At 39.0% G+C, this 22,985-nt stretch overlaps 1 protein-coding gene across 2 annotated transcripts in view; it reads right to left on the bottom strand.

Annotated features, from left to right (window-relative positions):
- The window catches only part of UGGT1 (UDP-glucose glycoprotein glucosyltransferase 1), a 95,019-nt gene that overhangs the window by 64,408 nt on the left and 7,626 nt on the right, over positions 1-22,985 (bottom strand). For both annotated transcript variants that reach the window (XM_024216825.2, XM_029911087.1), the window contains exons 2-11: positions 22,804-22,942; positions 18,386-18,468; positions 17,659-17,789; positions 16,266-16,378; positions 13,080-13,254; positions 11,440-11,536; positions 8,833-8,911; positions 8,473-8,573; positions 6,501-6,600; positions 2,571-2,631 (exon numbers count right to left, since the gene is read on the bottom strand). In XM_024216825.2, the coding sequence (XP_024072593.1) occupies positions 2,571-2,631; positions 6,501-6,600; positions 8,473-8,573; positions 8,833-8,911; positions 11,440-11,536; positions 13,080-13,254; positions 16,266-16,378; positions 17,659-17,789; positions 18,386-18,468; positions 22,804-22,928 (1,065 nt within the window). In that variant the 5' untranslated portion in view covers positions 22,929-22,942. The remainder of the gene's footprint in view (positions 1-2,570; positions 2,632-6,500; positions 6,601-8,472; positions 8,574-8,832; positions 8,912-11,439; positions 11,537-13,079; positions 13,255-16,265; positions 16,379-17,658; positions 17,790-18,385; positions 18,469-22,803; positions 22,943-22,985) is intronic.

Here is a 22,985-nt window from a genome sequence, read left to right as displayed (position 1 = left end):
ACACTTGTCCATATGCTAGATGACCCCTTAAAAAATTCTAATGGATTGGTGAGGCATGATTTCCCTTTACAAAAGCTGTGTTGACTCTTCCCCAACATATCACATTCATTTACGTATCTGATAATTCTGTTCTTTACTAAAGTTTCAACTAATTTGCCTGGTACTGAAGTTAGGCTTACCAGGCTATAATTGTTAGAATCACCTCTGGAGACTTTTTTTTTTAAATTGGTATCTCATTAGCTATCCTCCAGTCATCTGGTACAGAAGCTGATTTAAGTGATGTTACATACCATAATGGGAATTTGCAGAAGGCTTAAGTAAGCTTCCTGGCAGCTCTGTACTGCCAGAGTGGCTAAAAGCAGCTGGAATGTACTGAGTAACTGGGTCTATAAATCTGAGCAGTTGCTGCTCATATTTTAATGCTAGAAATAATACAGGCTTGTACATGGCTCTTCCTATAAACATGGAGCTAGCATGAAATTCAGATCTTGCACAGAAAGATACTATTACAAATTGTTTTTATTTGATTACTGTTTCAAACCTGTATTTTCTACTCTATCTGAACAGTCATAATGGGTACATTTTCAATGTATTGTACAACTCCTGCCACTGTTAATTGGCATGGTTTGCCTAATTCCCAATGCACTGCATCAGAGCCACTTAACTATTATTTTCTTACATCAAACACTGGTACACTGGAGCCTATTTAGAAGTACAGATGACAAAACACATACACAAGACCATATATTGGTATTTGATAAATAGCTATTAAACAATTGGCAAATGAACAAAAACTGCAAACTTCTGTCAGCCTCAAAATAAATATATCAATAATCAAGCAATCATTTACTGCACTGAGGCCCACAATCTCCTTCTCCACTCGGGCCTGGTCTACACTGGGGGGGTGTCGATGTAAGATACGCAACTTCAGCTACGGGAATACCGTAGCTGAAGTCGACTTATCTTATTCTGACTTACCTCCTGTCCTCACGGCGCAGGATCGACGGCCGCGGCTCCCCCGTCGACTCCGCTACCGCCGCTTGCTCTGGTGGAGTTCCGGAGTCGACGGGGAGCAAGTTCGGGGATCGATATATCGCGTCTCAACAAGATGCGATATATCGATCCCGATAAATCGATCGCTACCCACCGATACGGCAGGTAGTCTGGACGTACCCTTGGTAACAAAAGCGGAAGTCAAGAGTTTCACAGGCATAGAAATGCTGTGTAAGAGAAGAGTCAGGCCCTATGTTTAAAGTGCAGTTTTACTGATATATATAAAGTGCTTCTGCATAAATGAGATCAGGAGGTATTTCCCTATCCAGAAATGATGTTCCTAATTGCCAGTTCAACCTGGGGATTTGACAATCAGGCAGAGTCCTTTCTGCCTTTTATATCATTTCCCAACAAAGCTCTATTAAAGGCTCTCTATTTTCTACTCCCTAAACCCTATCTTTCCTAAAGGCCACACTTCCCCAACAACTCAAACATCTTTTGAATATCATCCAGAAATATGCCTAAGCAATTTTTGTGTCTAAACTTCTGATGGCTTGTCTTCAACTGTTCTTTACAAACCCAGATGGTTACCAAACATACAAAGCCAGAAACTCAGCCTCAACTTCCATTCCTGTTTCCTTAAAAAAAATCTAACAATTAACCAGGATGACTTATTGACTAAGGGCACTGACAAGGGGATACAGAGCTTTCCCCCGCTATCGCTTTGGTCAAATCTAATTCAGGTCAATGGTGACTGAAAGCAGTATGTGTGTTCAAGGGTCTACATGAGTTAATTAGTTATTTGTTTCAGTCCTGTCCCTAGTGGACAAGCAATCACCACAAAAGTCACTACCAAAATTGAAACTTGTTGGCAGTCTTAGTAGAGAAGCTAAGGACTGAACTGGCGTGGAGACCAAGTTACCACTGCTCCCGTGGATGTAATCCCTAGTTTATAGAATAACATTGAGACACTTCACCGGGGCACTGTAGGAAAGTTTGAGCTGCCGCTTGTGCTATATCCGTTCCAGGAATGAAAAGAGCTTTTCTTTCTCCAGGGCTGTCAATTCAGCATCTCCATCAAACTTAAATTAATTTTACAAAGACAAACAAGTACAGTTAGAAGATCTCCTGAGTTCAGATTATTGTATTCTTAAATCACACACTTAATATCCTTAATGTACATGAGGATTAAATGACAAGCATCTGACAAGCAGACACTCTTCACCATTGGGAACACCTGTTATGGATCTGTGAAGAAAAGAGCCTGATACCATCATTCCACAATGACATCCCACATTCTTGCTCTCTCTTTATTTTAAGGCATCCTGGCCAATATTTTCATATGTGGGTGAGCAAAGTTAAGCTCCTTCATTCATATTTGAAATGCCAGACACTTTTATTCTGTACCCTAATATAGATTTAGGAACCTATGTACTCAAGTACAAAAATTTTGGCTTCTACTTTCCAGCACCCAAAAAAAAAAAAAAAAAAAGTGTTGACATTTTTTAAAGGTTATTTCAAAGCTTAAAGCTATGTGAAGTGTACAAATGTACTGAATAATTTTCTATAAGCATTACCTTTTGGTTCTCTTCAATTTCTGTCCTGAGTTCCGAGGAAACAACTGTTTTCGTTATTGCTCTAAGGAAACAAAACATCACATGTGATGGATGCTGCCAGTCCTCTTTCCCACATCCCCCTACATCTGCTGTCTTGAAACCCCACTTTGCATTCTTTGTCTGAAATATATCTGTAAGCTCCTCAGGGCAGGAATCTGGTATTATCTGCAACAGGAAGCACTTAACACATATTTGGGCACCATTAAAATAGTAATAAGAAGATAGGCCAAGTATCAGCTTTCAAAACTTACTCTTCTGTGCAATGCTACCCTGACACTCCTACCCCAGGCAGCAACTACCACTTAAAAGTCTAAACTTCAACTCTGGAATGTACCAAGCCTTAAATTCAACACAGGAAGTCATAGTAAAGTGAGCGCTACCACCATTTCTCTGCTCCAGCATTTTAAATTTTAATTGGTGAATAGGGACCTTCTCTAGTATAAACTCATTTGTACACAAGAACAACTTGTAAGAGGCAATTAAGGATTATTTTAGCGTAACAACTTTAAGCTTCATAGTGTGGTAATTAAGAGTCAGAACACTGCACACCTGATCCTTGCCAGAAAGCCACAGGTGCTGGAACTAGGGGTGCGGGTGTGGGAGGAGGGTGTGCTGCAGCACCCCCTGGCTTGAAGTAGTTTCCATCACATACAAGGTTTACAGTTGGTTTAATGGCTCTCAGCACTCCCATTATAAAAATTGTTCCAGCTCCCCTGCTTTCAGCAGAACAGCAAAGATTTCATCAATGGAATCCAAGAACCTGTGAAACTTTTCATATTAAAAACACAAACTCAAAACAATGGTGGAGTCAGCCAACATTTAATGGCTAAGCTAAAAGGCAGTTTGTGAAAGTCAATACAAAGCTAAGGATATAGATTCATAGATTCTAGGACTGGAAAGGACCTCGAGAGGTCATCGAGTCCAGTCCCCTGCCCTCATGGCAGGACCAAATACTGTCTAGACCATCCCTGATAGACATTTATCTAACCTACTCTTAAATATCTCCAGAGATGGAGATTCCACAACCTCCCTAGGCAATTTATTCCAGTGTTTAACCACCCTGACAGTTAGGAACTTTTTCCTAATGTCCAACCTAAACCTCCCTTGCTGCAGTTTAAGCCCATTGCTTCTTGTTCTATCCTTAGAGACTAAGGTGAACAAGTTTTTTCCCTCCTCCTCATGACACCCTTTTAGATACCTGAAAACTGCTATCATGTCTCCTCTCAGTCTTCTCTTTTTCAAACTAAACAAACCCAATTCTTTCAGCCTTCCTTCATAGGTCATGTTCTCAAGACCTTTAATCATTCTTATTGCTCTTCTCTGGACCCTCTCCAATTTCTCCACATCCTTCTTGAAATGCGGTGCCCAGAACTGGACACAATACTCCAGTTGAGGCCTAACCAGTGCAGAGTACAGCGGAAGAATGACTTCTCGTGTCTTGCTCACAACACACCTGTTAATACATCCCAGAATCATGTTTCCTTTTTTTGCAACAGCATCACACTGTTGACTCATATTTAGCTTCTGGTCCACTAGAACCCCTAGATCCCTTTCTGCCATACTCCTTCCTAGACAGTCTCTTCCCATTCTGTATGTGTGAAACTGACTGTTCCTTCCTAAGTGGAGCACTTTGCATTTGTCTTTATTAAACTTCATCCTGTTTACCTCAGACCATTTCTCCAATTTGTCCAGATCATTTTGAATTATGACCCTGTCCTCCAAAGCAGTTGCAATCCCTCCCAGTTTGGTATCATCTGCAAACTTAATAAGCGTACTTTCTATGCCAATATCTAAGTCGTTAATGAAGATATTGAACAGAGTCAGTCCCAAAACAGATCCCTGCGGAACCCCACTTGTTATGCCTTTCCAGCAGGATTGGGAACCATTAACAACAACTCTCTGAGTACGGTTATCCAGCCAGTTATGCACCCACCTTATAGTAGCTTCATCTAAATTGTATTGGCCTAGTTTATCGATAAGAGACTGTATCAAATGCCTTACTAAAGTCTAGGTGTACCACATCCACAGCTTCTCCCTTATCCACAAGACTCGTTATCCTATCAAAGAAAGCTATCAGATTGGTTTGACACGATTTGTTCTTTACAAATCCATGCTGGCTATTCCCTATCACCTTACCACCTTCCAAGTGTTTGCAGATGATTTCCTTAATTACTTGCTCCATTATCTTCCCTGGCACAGAAGTTAAACTAACTGGTCTGTAGTTTCCTGGGTTATTTTTATTTCCCTTTTTATAGATGGGCACTATATTTGCCCTTTTCCAGTCTTCTGGAATCTCTCCTGTCTCCCATGATTTTCCAAAGATAATAGCTAGAGGCTCAGATACCTCCTCTATTAGCTCCTTGAGTATTCTAGGATGCATTTCATCAGGCCCTGGTGACTTGCAGGCATCTAACTTTTCTAAGTGATTTTTAACTTGTTCTTTTTTTATTTTATCTGCTAAACCTACCCCCTTCCCATTAGCATTCACTATGTTAGGCATTCCTTCAGACTTCTCTGTGAAGACTGAAACAAAGTAGTCATTAAGCATCTCTGCCATTTCCAAGTTTCCTGTTACTGTTTCTCCCTCTTCTCTGAGCAGTATGTGTACATGTACATAATTGTATGTCTGAGCATCTCCCTTTCTGCCATGCTTTGGATTTTGCTAATTCTCAGACTGTAAGCTCTTTAGTATCTACCTCTATGTCAGTACAGAGACCAACACAATGAGGCCCCAATTCTGATCAAAGTTTATGAGCACTACCATAACACAAATATTAGATTACACTCAAAAAGCTATGTTAAAAGAATGTTAAAATTGAAAAGTCAAATACTCAAAAGTTGGGAAATGTAACTTTAATTCAGCCTCCTTGTGAGTATGCAATAGTCTTGGCCAACATTATATGGGAAGCCTGTGACGGAGCCTGGAATAGAATCCAGTTCTCTGGGATCCCAATCCAATGCCTTAAACACAAGAGAATATGAATTCCCTTCTTGCAGCCCTCTGCCTCATTCCTTGCCCATTCTGTGAATGGAACAAATAGCATATGAGAATATAATCAAGTCTGTACCATGTGCATACAGGGAGACTGAATTAAGACATATCCCACCTCAGGAGCCAAAATATGTGCCGGGGGGAGGGGAAGAGGGTATGAGACGTTGTTCAGTAATACTTGCTGTGAAGTGCACAAAATTATTAACACCAGACAATGGAAGAGATAAGACTAGAACACGTGGCCTCCTTATGGTGCCCAGCATACCTCCCACTACATCAAAGGAGCAGCAGTCCTGCTGCATCATTCCTGCCATCCAAATCAGAAGAGTTTTCAAAATAAATCTTTCTCCCCATTAGCCAGGGAAACCAAGCTAGCAACCTTGTTTAAACACATTTCCAATCACAGCATGGATGTTGTCTGTCTCCAGATTTTTACAGAACTGTATATTTGCCAGGAACTGAGCAAACACTCATCCTCTGACACCAGACGTGCCCCCTTAAACACCTTGCCAATTACCAAGACACCTCCCCTGGACTATAATGCGAACTGGTGCAAAAAAAATAAATCTAATATGCATTTGAGGACCACAAGTGAGATCACAATATGAAAAATGCTTGTAGAGCACAGAAATCATGCAGGTAACAGTGTTAGCGTTCCAGTGATTAACTCCAGCTTCCACTGAAGGACAACTTCGTACGCTCATCTAACTTCATGCTAAAGATCTTTACTAGGGACATGCTCTCACATGAAAGACTTGTACTTGTTTACTTTCAGCTACATGAGCCTCAAGAAACATTTAACAGGCCTACTTCAGCTTTAATCATGCTGAAGAGAGGAGAAAATATGGTTAGGAAAGTTATTAAATGGAAAGTCTCCCTGATCTTCTGCAGTGAATTACCTGGCCTTTGTAGGAAAGTTCTGACTGAGGTCTTTCATGACCATCAAAGCATCCACAGTGGGAGCAGCCAGGATGCGAGCAGCAGTTTGAAAACTTAGATCTAAAAATGAGAACAGTTAAGTCAAGGATTGTAAACTAAACACAGCAATGCATTTAGTGCAAAACCAACTTAATTCATACAATTGCCATCTTCACATCACACAAGGACTTCGGACACAAACATTTCAGAGGATGATCTGTTGCGTGTGGAAATCTTGAAAGCTTAATTTTCTGTCTGTCCCTATTAGGTGCTCACTTTGGTCTTCTTTCTGATCTAAAGCCGTTAGTAGCCAACCTTGTGTAAATGGCTTCCTGAAACTGAAACCCTGAATCGTCTCTGCAGACAGTGCCAAGAATTCTAGTTCACCACAGACATGAGGGGCCTTGGCTGGCTCTGGCTAAATAAATCTACTTTGGGGTGGGGTCTAGATGCTTGCTTCATGGATCTAGGACCCCTACAAAAGGACCTTACAATGACATGATTTAAGTAGATATTTCATTGCATATTTATCATTATCATTTTGCTGTAACTTTCTGAAATAGTTCATGATTTCAGTTCTTCTCCAGGAGCATTGGTAGAGCAGGTTCTGTGCAACTAGGATATTGTACATGCAATAGCCTTAGCTATTTCTTTTTCAGGGGCCATCAGCATCCCATTCATAGGCCTGTTTAACAAACTACAACTATTCTTGGGACTGAAGCACAGAGCAGAATATGGAAAGCTTTTGAAATATGGATCGAACAAGGGAGGGAAAATGAAAAATTCACTTGATGTCTTTTGCAGGAACTCTAAATTAGTTTACATTTTGCGGCAGCAGAAGGAAGGAAAAATGGTGAATATAAAAAAAAATAAGCTGAAAAGCCCAGGAAACATTTATGCTACAATAACAAGGTGTTTACATTTGGCTGCATTGGTGGTATTTTTATTTATTTTTCTCTTTTTTAAACTTAAATCTATTGACTTGGTAACTTGTACAATATGACAGCACCATAAATATACAGGATTTTTCTGCTGACCACAATGAAAATTGAGAGCAGTGCTAAGAAACTTGCAGGATTGGAGTCCTACATTCACTCCTTCCTATGCGTTATCTATATTTCTTCCTAGAAAAGAGACTATAATGGGAATTGAGGGTACTTCATTTACATCACATAGGAATGAGTCCTTAGGCCCCAATCCTGCAAACACTATGCATATCCTTAACTCTACCTATCGGAGTAGTTCCATTGTAGACAGTGGGATTACTTACATTAGTAAAGTTAAATAAATGCCTAAGCAGTGGCAGCATCGGGGCCTTAAAGAGTAAAGTTGTCCAAGGTGAGTGCAAAGAAAACTTTGACCTCAGAACATAGGTGCTGGAACTAGAGGTGCTGCCACGCCCTCTGGCTTGAAAGAGTTTCCATCATATACAGGGTTTACAATTTGGCTCTCAGCACCCCACTATAAAAATTGTTCCAGCACCCCAGCCTCAGGATCAACAACATCTTGAGTTTAGTCCTTCAGTGGCTTGGAGAAAACAGAACCTTCTGAGGTAGGGTGGGGCCATAACAAAAGATGTCATTCAGTTTTCCTCACTCTCTTTTCTATACTTTGCAGATACTATAAGCTGGCACCCTACACTTCCAGAAGATAAGCCAGGGTGCTGAACATCAAGAGTGTTTGAGTACCAACAATGTAGTCACTGTGTAGAAAGAAAACTTCATGGGTCCCTTAGTTGGTATGGAAACTTACTAAAACTACTTCTATTACTACTTCCCAAGAAGGTTTAGATTGAAAGCTGCTGGACATTCCAAGAATTTAGTTAAGGTCTCCCTCAAGAATACCCTCCTATAAGCAAATATCACTTTCATGGAGATACCATGCAAGGGACATATTTTTACATAAATTTAATTTCAGTACAACTAGGAAGAAGCTTTTCCACATATAAATTACCTTGTAACTGCCATACTTTTAAAGGTGCCATTTCATTGGTACTTTCAATAAGATGCTTTCTAAGCTCCTTCAGTTCTTCCTTCAAGTCAGGATACAACTGCCTGAAAGAAAAAAAAACAAACTTCCCTTAGTGCCAGATCAGTGAAACTGTAGCTAATCCAAAGAAATTAGCACACCAAAAATGTCTGCATCTGCCATTACACATAGTTTCTGCTCTCTTATGGCCTTTAGGCTATTTGAGTGCATTGCTAAAACTCTAACTGCCTACATAGTTTTGGGGTTTGTTTGGTTATTTTTGCAAAAACAAAGAAAGTAGGTTTTACCATGCTACAATAGATTTTTACCAAACGAATGTCTTACCTTAGCTTTCCAAAGAGAAATCCTTGCACTTCATCAATAGGGTCATTTTCACCTATCATTGTAGCATTCACCTCTGTACCTATAAATACAAAGCAACACTACTATTACAGCATTATTCAGATGGCAGTTTCTTACATATATTCTTTGGTTGGTTTTACATAATAGCAGTAAGCAGTAATGATGAATACTTACTTTGAGATCTACAAATGAGTGATGTGTACTTTACAGAAAGTGAGTAAGCAGTATCGTCTCCATATTTTACAGATGGGGCAAACGAGGACAACTGAGGAGTGACAGCCCATGGTCATATGGCAAGTCATTGTGAAAACTGGAAATAGAAGCCAGTTCTTGTGACACCCAGCCCCGTGATCAGTTCACTGGATCACAGCTGCCATGACTATCTAGCAAAAGTTCATTAAAAAATTAAACCAGCTAAAAACAGGATGCTGTATTTGCCGCCAAATACAAGAAACAGAGCTGCAGAAGTGAATCTGGAAATTATACTCCTCTTCCCAAGGGATGTTAAGAGCTCCAAAGGAGAGCACAGCCTTTGTGTTAACTGTAGAGATGACTCAGCAACAGTAGGAAGAAAAGGGGGGTTGGATCAGAAAAGGAAAAATAGAGGAATAGTGGGATTCGCTAGAGTAGGAGGATTTTTCATTGTAACAGATATGTCAATGCTACAAAATACTCTATTATTATTTATTATTAATGAAACAATGTGTATATATTGACTAACACAAAAGGATCTTCCCACAGATTCAGTTTTATCCAGAATGAGGGGGTTTTCTTTAAAACTAAAAAAAGGGGGGGCTTCTATTCCATAAACCAATACACAAAGGTCTTGCTGAAGTTGTAATGATACATTAATTAAATTGCTCACACACTAATGCAACAAGAATAAAAGCTTCCTAAATTGAAATTAATCAGATGCTCCAGTATGCCAGTTATTCTCAAAATGATAATTAACTAGTAATTTAGGCTAAAAAAAGGCATTTGAATGAAATCTGCTCAATCTAGAATAATTTGAGGGATAATTTTTGTACATTGCAAAGCATTTTATTGTAAGAGTCTCAGGCCTGGTCTACACTAACCCCCCAAGTCGAACTAAGGTACGCAACTTCAGCTACGTGAATAACGTAGCTGAAGTCGACATACCTTAGTTCGAACTTACCGCGGTTCAGACGCGGTCCACACGCGGCAGGCAGGCTCCCCGTCGACTCCACGGTACTCCTCTCGCCGAGCTGGAGTACCGCAGTCGACGGCGAGCACTTCCTGGTTCGACTTATCGCGTCCAGACCAGACGCGATAAGTCGAACCCAGAACTTCGATCCCCAGCCGCCGAACTAGCGGCTGGGTGTAGACCAGCCCTCAGAGAGAATATTGACAAAGCACAGAGTTACGAACACCAGAGTTACGAACTGATCGGTCAACCACACGCTTCATTTGGACCCAAAAGTACACAATCAGGCAGCAGCAGAGACCAAAAAAAAGAAGGTGGTGATGGGAGTGGGGAAAATATAGTAGAGTACTGTGTTAAATGTAAACTACTAAAAAACGTTAAGGGAAAGCTTAAAAGAAGATTTGACAAGGTAGGGAAACTGATTCTGTGCTTGTTTCACTTAAATTAAGATGGCTAAAAGCAGCATTTTTCTTCTGCATAGTGAAGTTTTAAAGTTGTATTATGTCAATGTTCAGCTGTAAACATTTGAAAGAACCACCATAATGTTTTTTTCAGTTATTAACATTTCAGAGTTAAGAACAACCTCCATTACTGAGGTGTTCGTAAGACTATGGTTCTACTGTATTTAGAAAAAGGTCACACTGCAAACCCTAAAACATCTTGCATGAAGTGTAAGTTTTATTCTACTCAATAATGATCTATATTTACTCTGGATGAAAGGAAATGTATTTAAATACAGTATGGCTACTGCTAACTTTCTACTGAGTTTACCGCCATATAGGCTGAAACAGTATCAAAGTTAGTATATATGTGATCAAGTCAATGCTAATATTTTAAAACAGATTAGAAGAGCGGGACTTGCTTTTGATAGTAGCTATTTCTTTTTAAAAATCCAGAAGTATCGGATGTCTGCTAAATGGACACAAATATAAAATTATTAAATGCAATTCTATAAAATACATATATATACACACATGAACTTAACTAATATGCAGTTTAGCCAGTCTGTGTCAGATTTCCAGAAATGGGGATTGCCCCTATTCTTGCTCCAGAGATGGTAAGAGGGACAAAACTAATTTTAAATATTTTAGTCTCCATCTCCCTGTATGGCTTGGAAGGCTGATGGAGGAACCATACTATGCTCTGGAGAGGGGTAAGGAAGAAGTAATGCCTTGGTGGTGCACAATAATAATCTGTCTAATTAAAGAATGGCATCAATATGCTCTGAAGAGAGTAAACCTGCTCCCAAAATTAGAGGAGGAGGAGGACACCACGGAGAGTAGGAAGGAAGAGATGGTGGCTCTTCAGAACTCAGACAGGGAAGAAGAGCACCATCTCCTGCCCTCTGGGAAAAAAACTATTCATGTGAAAAAAAATATGAAACCATTTTATTATAACACAAATTATTTTAAGTAGGAATTCACCTTTCACCTGGGTATCATCCTTGGCCTTATATTCTGTGCTTTTAATAGCCAGTTCCACACCATAGCCTGACAGGTAGACTTTTTCTTTACTTGGATTCTGGAAGAAAAGGTAAAAAACCAACAGCACATAGCATGTCTTTGTATGGATATACAACACACTAAGCTAGTGTTTCCCATAGCAAAATAGCTCGTATTGCCACATATTTAAAGGGGTTGGAGTGCCAGAGCATGAATGTCTGTCATTTTAGCATTCAGACACAACTTGTACAGTATAAAATACATAAGAAGTAGCCCCAGGATGAGTTATTTTGCAGGAGTACAGCATAATCGTTTAATGTCTTATTCCTACTAGGCTCTTTGCAGTTAGTCTAGCTGAAGAGGAGGACAAAGAATCATAGGAAAGAGCAGATCACACTAGGGCTGGTGAATGGTCCTGTGATGGAATCCCTGGCTGCGTCCAAAATAAAGCTTGTGAATACTGAATAGAACCAAACAAAAAATGATGCTGCATAAGCCAGTATTTGAACCAACTTTAGATGGATACATTTCTTTAATCAAAATGAACAGCAGGGAAAAAAGTGGTTCTTTTTTGCTGAGAAGCAAGGGAATGAAAATACTCCAGCCTCCAGCATTCACTGAATAATAAAAATAAATAGGGAATACCACAGAAATGATCAAACCAATTAACACTTCAGGACAGGAGATCATATATTTATGTTTCATGATTTTAAGATGACACCTCTGAGCACTTCATAAAAGTCTTAACAACATATTATAATCAAATGGCTATTCTAACCAACGCCCAGAATTAAGCATTTTATGCAAATAATGGGAATTCTGTCACATGGAATTGTGTTATTTTTAAAAAGAAGAGGGTGGTATACAGCCGTATTCTTTTTGCTATGTCTCACCGAAAGTACAAATATCACTAAAGCTGAGCCAATTGATGCCTTTTCACATATAGCAAATTTGGCTGTCAGCCCAAGTACTACATTTATGGCTTTTATCAACACTATCACAACAGCAGGAAGAGAAACTAAATAGATCAAAACTCTTGTAAGCCACTAAAATGTACAATTAAACATCGATTCTACAACTATTCCTTTTGAGCTCCAGGATAGAAAGTAAATGTGGGGTGTCGTCGTCCCCCTCCGGATTGATGGGATGGAGGGAGAAACAAGAGCAGATCACAGTAGGACTGGTGAATGGTTCAGCAATGGAATTCAATCCTGTTCCAAATAAAAGGAATGGCCTCCATTTGGAAAATACCTCTCACTCTTTACTCACCCAGCTTATGCTACAAATGTTTTGTGCTTCACCACACCACATTTAAATGATACAAGTAATTTTCATAATTAGATTGTATAGATATGTCAGAATCCAGAAATGCAGTCTGAATATTCAGTTTAATGCAAAGAAAATATTCCTGTAACAGGAAATATGGGCCTAGATTTTCAAAACGGGTGCCTAAAATCACGGGTGCCTATAGCCAGATTCACACCTCTCAAAAGTTAGGCCACTCATTTAAGTATCTGAGCGTGGATGTCAGAGCCTCACCTTAGGCACCCATTTTTAAAAGTCTTAGCAAGAGGTTCTTCCTAATTCCAAAGAAATTGGTTCAAAATAGTATCAGTACTTACAGCAACATAGTGTCTGAGGACGTAAGTGATTTCTCCTGCATTGGCTTTCGAAACAAGCAGGTTGTGGAATTTGGAAAACTCCTCAGTGCCAATCTCAGCATAGAGTATGACAACAGGACTTTCCGGGTTTGAGAGGGGGAATCTGTGATCTCCTTTGAACAAAAATGGCTTCAGCCTAAGAACAAACATCAAGAATGTGGTGGTTTTAACATACACTTGAAAGAGGAAACTGAGCAAGATGCATCCAAATCTCTTTTTTTTATTAATGGAGATATCCTATCTCCTAGGACTGGAAGGGACCTTGAAAGGTCATCGAGTCCAGCCCCCTGCCTTCACTAGCAGGACCAAGTACTGATTTTGCCCAAGATCCCTAAGTGGCCCTCTCAAGGATTGAACTCACAACCCTGGGTTTAGCAGGCCAATGCTCAAACCACTGAGCTATCCCGCCCTCCCTGTGTAACCGTCAGGTGTCTTTTCACAAAGGACAAAGTCTCAGACTATTCTCTATTCATTATTAAGCTTGTCAGTCATTTGTGTGGTGGCAAAACTTTGATAAAATGGAAAAACAGGGCTCCAAAGGGTCAACCGTAAAACTGGATGGGTGGAGGTTGGAAAGCACCTAACCATGATCCTTATATAAATGAGCAACAACTTGCTTAATGTTTTCAATAAACTATTTATTGGGGCATGAGTCCTATCTCAAAAATAAACTAAACTAAACACAACAGACATTAAGGAGACATTGCCAACCTCCTATAGGTTTAGTTTTCCTGTTCTGTATTCTTGTGTGTATTTTCTCCTCTTCTTTTCAAGTCTTGCCCCTAATATAAGGTTCAAAATATTCCCAAATGGGATTTACCAACAGAATGCATCTGCAGTGCATGAGCAAAATGATGCTATGCACCTGCACATGAACCAGAAGTAAAAGATGCCAACCTTTATATTTACAAAAAATCAAGCTGCAAAACAGAGAAAGAGGAATCCAAAGACAGATTGTAGTTTAAGTTTCTAAGATGTTAATAATTACTTTTTGTAAAGTCTCTCACTTTTTAGTTTTGTTACCAGGATTTACTGCCAATTTCAACTCAATTATTTCCTTGCATAATCCTGTTAGTTATGATGGAAAATAAATTTAAGATTACTATTGTGTGTCATTTTAAATAATATCTGAATGAAAATAAAATAAATCTGAGACTCATGTATTTGTCAGCATAAGCTCTTAGTTTTTGTTGTCCTCGACTTAAAATGTGCAACACTTACAACAGAACCACTCTCAAAAATAGTTTTTAAGCATTCTGCTGTCCAGAATTTTACTGTCCATGGAAAATGACAATATGGTAGCACTGACTCTAGTATTTATAGTACAAATATCTAAATTTAAAGTATTTTACATGCTCAAAGGATTACTGTCTTACTATACTAACACATCAATGCCCTAGGAGTATTTTACATGTTCAAAGGATTACTGTCTTACTGTACTAACACATCAATGCCCTAGGAACACATGAACCACATCTAGATTCTGGAGTGGTTGGAGACTTCATGGTCCTCCACAGTTAGCAGAGACAGGTTGCAGTGTAGGGCTTAATAAACGTGGGAACTTTCTGTCAAGGGAGTTCTCTAGTTTCTGCTTAAAGCATAAAGGCTCTGTGTGTTTGTCCTCATACTACACAGATGTGACCATTGGTGTGCATCTACTCCACTATCCTTCCTCTAACAGAGGTCAGCACCATAGTGCAGAGGAAGATATGAACACTCATAATGGACAGTTATGCAGTCGGGATTACCTGGGGAAAGTTTCTGCCTAACCTCAGGTAGTTTTTGTCCAAAACATTATCTCATACATTTTTGTACTGTCAGTAATCTACTCCACAACTGATTAATTTGGAGCAACATTTAGCAGACCCTGTGTAGTAACATTGTGCAGTCCAACCATGTTCCTTTTAAGACAAATTCAGTCCAGCAATCCAAATAAAGAATCCTCTCTGTTTATTATACCCAAATTCTGTTCCTTCTCTCATGAGGGACACTAGAACTTTTATACTCATTAATTTAACTGTGGCTCTTCTGATTATTCATATTAAATGCCTAATTACTGTTTTTAATCCTAAAATGCTTGCCCCCAATAATATCCAGCAGCAGCAAATTCCAAAGATTAATAATGTTGTGAAACAGTCAGCTGTCACATGGGGATGGGGGGGGGCAAGCAGCTGACTCCAATTAAGCAGTCCTCTCAGAGGCTGCTGGGAGTGGGAGGGGTCTGGCCCTATATAAATCAGGCCCAGCTCATTCCAAGGAGAAAGATGAATGAAGCAGCTCTCAAGAAGATGGGGGAAGGAGAAGGAACAGCTCCAGAAAAGGGGCAAACACCTTGGGATAACAATTCTGAGTTTAGGGAGAATGAGGCACCAACTGCGGCCTACCTCCCTAGAAAACTTTGGACTTACTCTAGAGGTAAGAGAACTATGGGGAAACAGCACTAAAAGCTTTCAGTGTAGATGAGGATGAAATAATACTTATAAAAGTGTATTACTACTACACTTTCTCTGGCTCTATATTCCCTCTTCTCCCCCCCCATACCTCCTTCCTCCACTCCACATTTTTCTGTGGTGTTCATATCATCCTGGTCCACCAGAAATAGCTTGGTGACAAATGCATTTTGGAGGAGTGGGAGAGGAACTACCAGTTTTAGATGTGTGGCCTTTTATTTTTGATTTTCCCTTTGCTCTCTTTTTTTTTTAAGAAAAGAGAAACAGGAGCATCTGACTGACCTCTCCTTAACCATTCATTAACTTTTATATCTTTATTATGTCAGCTCTTCGTCATCTCTCCTTTTTAAGTTACCTTGTTTTTTTGTTTTTTTTCTAACTCTTTACCTGGACACTTTCCCACATTTCTAAGAATTACTGCTGCCCCTCTACAGACCTCTTCCTCTTCTACTAGTTCCTTTTAGAACATCCTTACTTTATGGTACAATTTTTGAGAGTGAGAAGGATAACAGACAATTATTCCTGACTGGCTTGACACCAAAGAATAAATTGCAAATATGTGTTTACTACTCTGCCTAAGAAAGGGCAAATACAGACGGGAAACAGTATGTAGAAAGTAGGAATTCAATAAAACTTCCCCACCTTAATAAGTCTAACAAAGTTACAGTTTGGGCTAGATCTTGTATAAAAAGACTACCTTTCTGAAGCTGTTTGTAAAAGGATTTCAAGGGTGTCAAATTCACAAGTCTTCTTCCCATGCACAGCAAAAAATGAGTTACAACCCACTGGTGGAGGTTCGTCTGCTGCTATCTGTATTAAAATATCTGTGTTACAATATAGTTTATAAAATTTTCTTAGAACAAAAATAATAGAAATCACTACATTAAATTACAAAATGAAACTGAAAATAGGACTTTTAGGCAATAATAATACTAGGCTCCCAATCAAGGACCTCAAGGTGATGTACAACTCCAATTACTAATGTAATTAAAAGCTACTTGCTAAACAAACGTTCTTTCTTTACTTTTTTTAACACTTAAATTTCACGAATGATATGGTTTGCAGAGAGTATTTACAATGATAGGGCTTTTCCCCCCAACTTCAAAATTGTTTTATTTTACATATGTAACTACACAGAACATTTTATGCATACCAGGAAATTCCTTATGCTTAAGCACCAAAAAGTCAATCTCTCTAAACATGATCAAATCAACATGAAAAGGAAAACCTTGTCAGAAAAGAACACAAGTCTATTACTAAAATAAAGTACATTACAGAATGGTGTATATTTTATAACTATAAAATGTACTAGATTTGTAAAATAAAGGTGCAAAGAATACAATTTCCATTTAAGGATTCTGATATCCCCATGCATGTGGAACTGGAGTTAATATCTTTAGAGTCCCATAACAGAACTACTGAAGAACTAGTAAGTTTATGATGTCACAGATGCCATGGAAATGAAACCTGATAACTATACAAATAGAAAAACTCTTTGATTAAGGTTGCTAAGAGGCAACTATACACTTATCTACCCCTTTACTTACAAAGCCCAAATATTTAAAAAGGAATTAGATACCAAAATCAAAAGAAAAACAAAAACCCTGGGTCACAGTTAAGTTTGTGTTACAATAAAAATATATATTCTCAATATATGAGACTGAGTATTGTGAGATGCATCTTTGAGGCCTTGCAGAGACACTTCTGGCAAAAAGTGAAAATTTACATTAATTTTTCTAAAGTAAAAGTAAGCGGCAAATTTTTAAAAAGTTAAACCCCCTGAAAGAAGCTAAACAAAGTATAAACCCCTTTTTCCCCCCTCTTCAGGTCTCCATTAATTTTGCATCAAAATATTTAAAGTGGATTAATTACTTTTATACCTCAGAATAACTTTTTGTTTTTCAAAACAAGCTAGGGTTTGACTATGACATGGAATAGAGGCCTTTACTAGTTTGAAAACAAGTGTCAAACTACTTCGTCATTTTTATTTGAGCCACAAACTTAATATCTGTAGGTAGCTGAAGCAGCTACTTCCTTCCTGGATCCTATGAAACAGTGTCATTGGATGGCTTCCATTGCTTTGTACTAACCTGCTGAAAGGCTTGAATCGTAGCAGAATAGGAACGTAAAGACAGGGAAAACTTCAACAAGTTCTGCTGCAGCAGTGACAGATTCTGGCAGGCTGCTTTCAGCATTGCATGGTAAGAGGAATAATTGGTACCTGCAAAGCCAGAGCACAAGCAATTAACCTCCATGTGAGACTATTGCAGAAGAGGGCCATTTAACTGTAAATCATGGGTTTTCACAATAATCTATACTATGAAAGGTGCAGGGGACCATTATGTAGTTAAAACCTGAAATAATAAGGGCCAATCTCACTAAACAATATGAAGCATTACTCCTGTCCTTTTTTTCTTTAAGAGCCCAGTTCTACAGTTGGATTTGCACTAAATTCCATGTAACTTTAGATGCAACTGCAGGATCAGGGCCTAAACATGAGGAGTGTGGGAATATAGTTAAAAATTGCTTGCTACTTAATATTTACAAAATGACTTTTCCCAATAAACACAAAAGGAAAGAAAATATTTACAGTATTTTCTTGTCATGGCACAACCTGACAGATCAGTTTTAGCACATATAGACTGGCTTTAATCAACTGGCTGTTTGTTTGCCCTGTTCAGCTCACAGTTCCCATCACAATCTAAGTTATATAGAGTTTATGTTCCATTTTTCTGTGATTGCATACATTGTAAAACATTTTGCTTCTTATCTATGCTGATTAATATTAAGCAAGGAAAAGGGTTTACAGAATCTTACCACCATGATCTGATGATCTAATATCTTGACTGGCCTCGACAAAAGTCCAGAATTTCTCTTGACCTTCTTCTGCTAAAAATTCACTGAACAGAGAGGGGGAGGGGGAAATCTTCAGGAGAACTTGTTTTATGATGTTTATCTCAAATTACAGTGCTTTATGAAATTGTTAGCTTTTACAGCACATTTTAATCCCTAGCATATGTCTGCCCATATAAGAAAAACTAACATATTTACTAGGAAAGAAACTAGAAATAGCAGGAATGCTGCAAGTAAGGCTGATTGATAAAATGCAGAGGTCTTCCAGGGAGTAGGTACTCAACTCATCTAGATCAGTGTTTCTCAACCTGGGGGCTGCCAAATGGGTTTAGGGGGACTGCAAGTGCAGGGTTGGCATTAGGGGGTGGCAAGCAGGACAAATGCCCAATGCCCCACACCATAGGGGACTCTGTGAAGCTAAGTTACTCTTCAGCCTGCCATCTGGGGCTTGGGCTTCAGACAAGGCTCATAAGTGGGAAAAACAGACTCAAGCATCACACTGAAATGTAAATACAGTATTTATATTCCAATCGATTTTATAATTATGATAAAAGTGAGTCAGCAATTTTTCAGTAATGGTGTTCTGTGACATTTGTATTTTTAATGTCTGATTTTTTTTCTAAGCATGTACTTTTTAAGTGAGGTGAAACTTGGGGTATGCAAGACAAATCAGACTCCTGAAAGGGGTATAGTAGTCTGAAAAGGTTGAGAATCTCTAGTGTAGAGGATGCTTGTAAAGCACTTATAAATCACTCACAATCATAAGCACTAAAATGCACAAGTGTACATAACTTGAGGTTTCAGTCTATCCCTTTTATGTCTGAGCTAGCAATATTTGTTGGGGAAAACCATTTATACAATGAATTACAGGACATTTTTATGTGAAATTTGTTTCACATAACAAAAATCCCCTATTTCAATAGCCCTGTAACCATTCCTAACAGTAATGATGGATAAAGTAGCTAGATTTTTCTAATATGAAAAGTTTATTATATGCTTCAAACACCAGGGGTTTGCTTATTTTGACTATGAAATCAAGTAGTAACAGGATAAGGTAAAAAGCAAGTTAACCATGATAGCAATTTGTGTCCGGGTTTTCATCTATTTTGAGCTAATCCTGATTTGAACTTCTTGAGAACTGTGCAGCAAATTACTATACTAGTTTCAGTAAATCAAACTGGAGGGAGGATTCAGCACTAGAGTTTCACCCACATTCACATCATTCCATAGCTCACTGCAGATAAATGCAGAAGCCTGCTCAAACATTTAAGATATAACGATCACTTTTCCTGAAGGTGTTCATTAGTGTTTGAAATATTTATTTTTGGTTCTTTGTCTGTTTCCCACTTAATCTCTTATCTCAAGGGAAGGCCTATGCTTAACACTGCCACTGTAGCACTTCAGTGAAGACACTACCTCTGCTGATGGGAGGGCTTCTCCTGTCGGTGTAGGTACTCCATCTCTGCAAGGCAGGAACTATGTCAACAGGAAAAGTCCTCCCATCAACATAGCGCTGTCTACAACCAGGGTTAGGTCAGTTTAACTGCATCACTCAGGGGTGTGGATTTTTCCAATGTACTTATACTGACCTAATTTCCTACTGTAAACCTGGTGCAAACATGGTCTTTTGTACAAGTGTTGTCATGCAGCCACATCACACGGTTGAGGCTCATCTGTACCTTTTGAGATGTCTCTCCATGGACATGCTTTCTAAGGCTTTGTCTACACTGGAACCTGAATGACAAAACTCTTGTTGTTTGGGGGTGTGAAAAAAACAAACAAACACACACACCCACGAACGACAAAACTTTGGTGCTTTTCATCAGCAAGTGTGAATAGTGCTTTGTCAGCAAGAGAGCGCTCTCCTGCAGACAAAGCTACCGCCACTCGTTGGGAATGTAAGTTTTTTGTTGGCGGGAGAGCTCTCTCTCCTGACACCAAACAGCGGCTACATTGCGCGCCTTTTAGCGGCACGGCTGTAGTGGCAAAGATGTGTTGCTAAAAGGTGTGTAGTGTAGACATAGCCCTAGTGACAGGGCCAGCACCTGCTCTTAAGAGTGAAATCTCACAATTCACCTCCCCCACACCTTTAGATAGGCTCCTGGTTATGGCACCGTTTACCAACCAGGCCCAACTGGTTTTGATGTCAGCCAAAGACTTTCCTTTGGGAGCTATGATCAGTATAAAAATGCATGGACAACAGAGAGCTTCTTCAAAACATACTAAATCAATGGCAGTAGGGATCATTTTCCATCCTATTTTTAGCAACCTGAATAGCAAAAGGTGTCTAAAACAAACTCTTAAATACTTATTTAGGAATCTAACTTCAGATACTTTTTAAAAAAAGAAATCTTGGCCAGAAAATCAGGAACAGCTTCCTGACAAGAGACCTATTAAGCTGTGGAATAATCTATCAAGGATCCAATTTTGATGATTCCATTAAATCTTAAAGTGAAGTAATGAAGATCCTAACTTTACTATCTCCCACCTACAGAACACAGGTTTTTTAGTATCAAGAATATTTAATACCTACTTTACCATTGGGACTTTCTACATAACCTCATTTTGCTTAGACTTTGAAGGGCTTAGTCTCAGCTTGATATGCACTGAGGCAGGAACATACTGTACCATCCTTTCTGTCATCTGCACTTAATCTTGTTTCCTTAAATGCCTTTGTCATGGTATTTCTCCTAATTTCAAGGCTCTCTCCACCCCCAGTGTTTTTAACAGCTCTTTAAAAGCTTTAAATTAATAACTTGTTTCCTTGCTTAAAATTGTTTTCCTGTTTTGATAGGCAAATTGATTTGTTGTTGGAGAATTTCTCAGGAGCACTATACTCCTGGCATATTTCTTTTTAAACAGTTAGGCATTCCTAAATGTTATAAGGACTTTCATGTCCACAGATACCCTGGTGATAAATGTGCATTAAAAACTGACATTACATAAGAGAAAGGTGGTTAGATTTTGGGCCTACAGACCTGTATCATTTTCCTGTAAATGTTTCTATAAAGTTCCTATTCAAAATATTCTTTAAATAAAACGTCATAAAAGTGAATAGTTTTTTTTTTTTTTAAACATTGCTCCATACTTTTTTTAACAAATCTATTTCTTTGTTCTTGGTGACTTATTTAAAAGTCTTTGATCGTGTAAGATACAACAATCTTCTCTCCAGGCCAGGTTACTAATACCCCCAAACCTGCAAACACTTAGGCACTTAACTTTATGCAGACTACAACTGGGCTACTCATGTTAGTAAAGTTACACATGCATTAAGTGCTTGAAGGACCAGAGCCTATATAAACAACATTACACATACAGGATACAATCCTGCTTCTGTCCAAGGGAATTTTACCATAGAACCCTCTGGGGGCATGACAGGGCCCCTACATGTGGGCTTTATAAATAGTGTTTATAAATAAAACCCTTGGGGATGGGAGGAGGAAATAAATTAGCACAGATGTGTAATGCTCTGACCAAGTGTTGATTCATGACACAGAACTTATCCAAAAGAGTGTCTATCAAGTGTGTGGGAGTATTCCCCCGCTCTCACCTCCAAAAAGTGCAGTGATCATGTTTAATTTGCAAAGTTTGGTTAGAAGGACCTTAAACAGCACTGGCTTGAACCAAGATTGAGAGAGTTTGTGGTGCTTATGATCAGTGAATGGGTGGGTGTCTCTCTTCCCTTCACAAATTCTTCTAAACTAACATCCCTGCACTGTTTCCTTCATCTTTTTGATATCAAAATGCACTTGAATTAAATCCAACCTGTTAATCATTCAGCACATAATGTATGACACCTTTAATTCACTTACAGTAGAAACTATATAGGTATACCAGCATATTTTCAAATCAGAGCTACATGAGAATACATGGCATAGCTTCACTACTCAGATGGGGAGGCAGGTGCTCTCTGGACACATTTGAGGCTGAATGCTACAGTTGGCAAGAGCCCAGAAGTCAGAGGTGCTGACAAGCAGGCTGCCTCAACTGGCTGGAGCTCTCTAATGATGAAGTGGGAAACAGTGCAGGGATGGATAATCTAGCTAGAAGAGCAGCAGTGGGAGTGATGTGGCATGGGGTACTGATGTTCCCCTCTACTGTATACCAGCCTGTTAACATAGGCATAGGAAAAATGGGACATGAGAGCAGAACTGTGCATCAAGTCCACAATACTGGGGGGGGGGGGGGGGGGATGACTGAGTAAACCGTTTTAGACACAGCACATTAGTGCTTACATCTAGTTGCTAAAGTATGCTGACAAATACCATTTAATACTCTTCTAGGATTTACTATATTGTGTGTGTGGTTTAGCCCACAAGCTAGCATTTTTATTCTTCTAAATTTCAGATTTGTGAATGAAAACTAACAGCCTGTATGCTTACCTTGCTTCCAGTAACAAAGGGGTTGACAACCACTTTGTAGTCAGGGATGTTGTCACTGCTTTAGAATCTGCCTTTGCTAGAGAAGAGCTGAACCAGATTCCAAGAAGTGCAATAAAAATTCCCATTTTATAGAAAATGCCTAGAGGGGGGGGAAAAAAAAATCAAGTAAGTTTGTCTCTGGG

This window comes from Terrapene carolina, unplaced genomic scaffold (genome assembly GCF_002925995.2).
Source record: "Terrapene carolina triunguis isolate 2854851 unplaced genomic scaffold, T_m_triunguis-2.0 Scaffold88, whole genome shotgun sequence".
Lineage (NCBI taxonomy): Eukaryota > Metazoa > Chordata > Testudines > Emydidae > Terrapene > Terrapene triunguis.
This window is presented reverse-complemented; position numbering and strand designations above follow the sequence as displayed.